The sequence below is a fragment of the Henckelia pumila genome, chromosome 4 (assembly GCF_033568475.1).
Source record: "Henckelia pumila isolate YLH828 chromosome 4, ASM3356847v2, whole genome shotgun sequence".
Lineage (NCBI taxonomy): Eukaryota > Viridiplantae > Streptophyta > Magnoliopsida > Lamiales > Gesneriaceae > Henckelia > Henckelia pumila.
In genome coordinates, this window is record NC_133123.1 from 193,969,342 (window position 1) to 193,974,061 (window position 4,720).

Sequence of the window (4,720 nt, forward strand, 5' to 3'; positions counted from 1 at the left end):
AAGTAATAGGGTACTGTTTTACTTCGCTTAATAACCGAAGTCTTAGCCAGAAAATTACCGAAGTCTTTGGTCGGTTCACAAAGTCAAAACTGGTTCAGGATTGGACCGTTTTCGAAGTAAAAAAATGTCTTTTACTTCAGCGGTTTCGTTAATTGACGAAGTAATAGAATATATATAACTTCGGAAATTACATTGAATGATGAAGTAATTGTTCTATGTAACTTCACAGGTTATGTTTGTGGTGAAGTAAAATCATCTATTTTACTTTAGCATTTTCTTTAAGTGGCGAAGTAATAGATACAAATTAAAAAAATTTAATTAGATAAAAATATACCACAATATATATATATATATATATATATATATATATATATATATATATATATTTCTGAAACTAAAAATAAAATAATTAGTTTCATAAATTATCCATCCAAAAACTACGAACATCCGTATATCCACAAATCCACAATTATGCATCCACGAATCCACGACTATAACCCGAAAATGTATGTATCCACAAATATTTCCACAAAATGTACTAAAGGTTTTCTAACAAGTATATCCAATAATCCACAAAGACAAAACAAAGATTTATCCCAACGTTCACGACCAATTTAGGAACCTACATAGGAGTAGACGAATTCGATCCATTAACTTCTGACTTCATCAAATTGAGCTTGGATGTAGTATTGGTTCTTGATGGACCCTGCAAACTGAAATATAAAAAAAACAATGCAAAGTTCAGAAGACATAGCAGCATATTGCAATCGATACAATATTTTCTCCAAAGAAAATACAAATGCATTTACGTTTTGTAAAAATAAATGTAAGAATCGTTTTGTATCTGTTTCAAGCCACACACACACAAGACCACAATATATGATCGAATGTGCCAAGTACATAATTTCCATCATTTCCAGCACAAAGTTACACAGGTGGTGCAGAGACAGTCCAAGAACATAATCCTACCAAAAATGCCAAGTTCAGGTTCATTTCTGAGGCAACTAAGCAAAAATTAGCAAAAAAGGATGAAAACTAATTATACGTCACACTAATTAAGTTAAATCCAAAAGCATATTTTTCATCATAAAAAAACTGTCTGCGCAATGATCATTAAGGAGAACCAAAGATGTTTATTAATACAAAGTTGTCGTGTTCCATTTGTGCAAAAAAAAATTCCTAAGTTGTCTGTGCAAAAAGAAAGCATAGAATATTCATGTACATGCATTAGTGGTGTTGAAATGTATACAATAGAACCTTGTATATGTGCTGAAGATCAAAAAGTTTTGATTAAGCTTCAAAGATTCATATGAAAAGACAACAGTTCCGAGTAATACAGAGATCACAAAACATGTTTCTCTGCCCATCCAAAAAGCATACGCAGATACAATGGAAGTGACCATAAAACAAGAAAATTTAGAATAAAAAACATGTAAATGAAAAATAGAGCATTAATTGTCGTTAAACTAGAAAGTGGCCAGCGATTATAAATTTATAACTATGCTAAGGTTTGAAGTGAATAAAAGTTAAAACCGATGATAACCTCCATAAACCAAAAATTTTTATGGGTTTTAAAACTTGCCACAAAAATTTTTGTTCAAGATCATCTTTGCTGCCAAGATCAGTTCTCAACAATTCAAATTTTGGGGATACCATAATTTAGCAGACTTGTGTTAGCATATGATGCCCAATTTATCAAGCCAAGCCAAATACAATCCATACACTGTTGAAATTAAATGATTATATTGACACTTTAAAATAGATTTGTTCAAAACATAAACAATTAGAATCCTTTAGCTTATCCTCATGCAATAGGAGAAGCATTACACTTGCAATAAAGAGACAATCTCGTCCTATCTTGCAATAAACAAAGTAAGTTTTAAAAGTTGCCACAAAAATTGTTGTTCAAGATCCTCTTTGCTGCCAAGATCGATTCTTAGCAGATTGTGTTAGTATATGATGCCCAATTTATCAAGCCAAGCCAAATACAATCTGTACACTTGCAATAAAGAGAGAATCTCATCCTATCTTACAATAAACAAATAAACAAATCTATTTTAAAGATGTTCTCGAATGGACAGCAAAATTAAACGAACTAATTGTCTTACTACGAGAAGAGTAGAAAATATAAGAATATAACAGGTCTATATTAAATGCAAAGTATCATATATTACTCAGAATAGAGTCAAAATTCAAGATTAATATTGGCAGAGAATATCTAAATGAGCCTTATAATTGATTGATGTTTATTTGTCATCTTACCTGCATGCTATGAATCCACCTTGGCAACCCGCTGCTTTACTCAGAGTGTCAATGCAAATGTCGACACATGTTTCACAATCGAACTTTTCAGCTGCTCCACCACCAGTTTTCCCGCAAACAAATGTTGCATGAGCCTACATATGTAAGTGGCGGTTTAGCTAAAAAATAATACATTCATATGCATCCAGAAGTTTGAAAATAAGTTAGCAGCTGTAATGTAAAACCAAATCAGTAAAGAGCAATCGCAAGAGACAGAAGTTTCACTGCTTTCCTCGAGCATCTTTTATAATGCAAAATGTTTTTGAAATGACAACAGGTTATAACTTACATCATCAATTACCAGAAGAAATCCATGCTTTTTACGAAGTTTTTCAAGCTCAGTCATAGGTGCAATGTCTCCATCCATGCTAAACAAGCTGGCAGATTGGACAAAATTAATTTCTCCAAGTTACATAGAGGTTTATCACAGGAGGAAAGAGGGGAATTTATGTATCAAGGATCACGGGAGTTGCAGTGTTAAATTAAACATCTTTTCCTTCCAGGCTTCTTTCTCGGGACCAGAAGTCTGACATTTGGACAAAAAAAAGGATAAAATAACTTTCTACTTCACTCTATATACATTAGTTAAACTAAAATTCATGGATGGAATTTGTATTCACTAAGAGATACTCATGAAATAGTCATAAAGTCAACTTTATCCATAGGCCATAACAAGCAACTTAGTATCACAAAATTTTGAAACAAAACAATTCAGACGTATAAAATCCCACCATTCTGTACAAAAAAAGTCAGTTTGGGGGTAAGAAATTTGTGATATCACTCAGAATTACAGGGTTAAACCGATAAATCAATGTCGGACAGCTGTAATGACAGAAAACCCGTTTCTCACTTGCATTATTTGACATCATGTTCATGCATTACAGAAAGTGGCATAAAAGTTGCAAATATCTGCATGTAATCATTGAATTACTTCTAGCTTGCTAAGCATAGCAAGGGTAAGGATTTTTTTGGAATTAGAAGTCTTTAATTAATTACCAGAAAGAACAGGTTGCACACTACTGATGAGTATGGAAAAAGCCAGAAGAGGAGACAAGCGAGACACTTCTGCTGCCACTTGAGGACTTTTCGTGTACATGTAACCTAAACGCTCCCTCAAGACCAGAGCAACTGTGAGGAAAATGAGCCGCATGGAAAATGACGTTACCACTATCACCGCAATCAAGAACTTTGAAGCTTAAGGATCTCCACTTCCAAGCTCGTTCGAGATACGAACACTATGAATAGAAATTAGGCTATAATAATTAATATAATGTTTTACGAGTTTTTGTAAGGGCTAGCTGCAGGTTGTTAAGATATATAATTATGTTTCACTTTTTAAAATAATATTATCTATCTATATATATATATATTTCACCTCTCTGCAGCCAAGAAACCAAGATATATCATCATTTCCCACCCGCTAATGTTCAGGCTGCAATTAATATAATAATTTATGTCCCCAACGAAACACATATATATTATAAGTTATAAATTAAATTGAGAAAAGAGATCGATCAACTAAGTTACCATATGGATATTGCGCCGATTTCAACCTCTGCATTTTTCATCTTCCCTATCAAGAGAATCAATACAGAAATGTACGAGAGTTCAACGCTGAAACCAAATCAAACAAATAATCAAATCTAATAGTAAAAAAAAAGAAAAAAAGAAAAAAAAAAGTGCCTAACCAGAGCATGGCGCCAGCCGACAGAGAAAGCTTGAATTAATTTTTTAAAAAAAACAGAACCCAATTTCAGGAAAAAAATTATAAAACTCATCCAAAAAGTACTTTTAAAACCCGAATCTATAGGAAAAGAGAACGATTCATACTATTATTTCATCGGCGAGCAGCTCCTGGTCATGGTGGAAGGCTGGAATTGTAAATTGGCGGCACGCTAGGGCTGAAGAAGGGGATCGCTAGAGTTTGGAAGAAGAGTATCGATGGAATTTGGAAGACGGCGAGCAGCTCTTGGTGGTGGTGGAAGGCTGGAGTTGTCGATCGGCGGGAGCTAGGGCTGAAGAAAAGGGATCGATGGAGTTTGGAAGAAGGTTACGGAGTTTGGAAGAAGGTTACGATTTCACAAGGTTTTAGAATGATAGAGATTTTACTTCACAACTTACCTTTAAAAAGTTATTTTTATACTTTTTACTTCAGCAAAAACATATCTACCGAAGCAATATGTCCTCAAAAAATAAGTGAAGCCCGTGTTTTTTTAAATACCGAAGTTAAATGTATGGTTTTACTTCACTAGTGTTATTACCGAAGTTGTTTATAACATATTACTTCGTAATTAATAATTGCCGAAGTAAAATATACCGAAGTAAAAAACGAAAATTCTACTAGTGATACTTATCCAAAGCATTGCCCTCAATGCTTCAGAACAATGAATAGAATGCAAAACAAACATAAACACAATGA

At 33.4% G+C, this 4,720-nt stretch overlaps 1 protein-coding gene across 17 annotated transcripts; it reads right to left on the reverse strand.

Annotated features, from left to right (window-relative positions):
* Nucleotides 1-395: 395 nt before the first annotated feature.
* Nucleotides 396-4,387, reverse strand: LOC140863979 (8-amino-7-oxononanoate synthase-like). 17 transcript variants are annotated; one of them, XM_073267814.1, is made up of 8 exons: nucleotides 4,132-4,387; nucleotides 3,990-4,018; nucleotides 3,829-3,874; nucleotides 3,677-3,733; nucleotides 3,298-3,536; nucleotides 2,591-2,678; nucleotides 2,263-2,396; nucleotides 396-713 (listed from the first exon to the last, which is right to left on the reverse strand). In XM_073267814.1, the coding sequence occupies exons 6-8, from the start codon at nucleotides 2,666-2,668 to the stop codon at nucleotides 623-625; spliced, it is 303 nt and encodes a 100-aa protein (XP_073123915.1). In that variant the 5' UTR covers nucleotides 2,669-2,678; nucleotides 3,298-3,536; nucleotides 3,677-3,733; nucleotides 3,829-3,874; nucleotides 3,990-4,018; nucleotides 4,132-4,387; the 3' UTR covers nucleotides 396-622. The 17 variants fall into 17 exon arrangements, with proteins under 17 accessions (XP_073123915.1, XP_073123913.1, XP_073123917.1 ...); XM_073267812.1 differs by having other exon boundaries at nucleotides 3,829-3,915; XM_073267816.1 differs by lacking the exon at nucleotides 3,990-4,018 and having other exon boundaries at nucleotides 3,829-3,869.
* Between the last annotated feature and the right edge of the window lie 333 nt (nucleotides 4,388-4,720).

Excerpts from the sequence above, each read along its gene's own strand:
- LOC140863979 (XM_073267816.1), bottom strand. The coding sequence starts at position 2,668 with ATGGATGGAGACATTGCACCTATGACTGAGCTTGAAAAACTTCGTAAA. Across the intron at positions 2,397-2,590 it reads TTCTTCTGGTAATTGATGAT|GCTCATGCAACATTTGTTTG; the intron begins GTAAGTTATAAC and ends TTACATATGTAG. Across the intron at positions 714-2,262 it reads GGTGGATTCATAGCATGCAG|TTTGCAGGGTCCATCAAGAA; the intron begins GTAAGATGACAA and ends TTTATATTTCAG.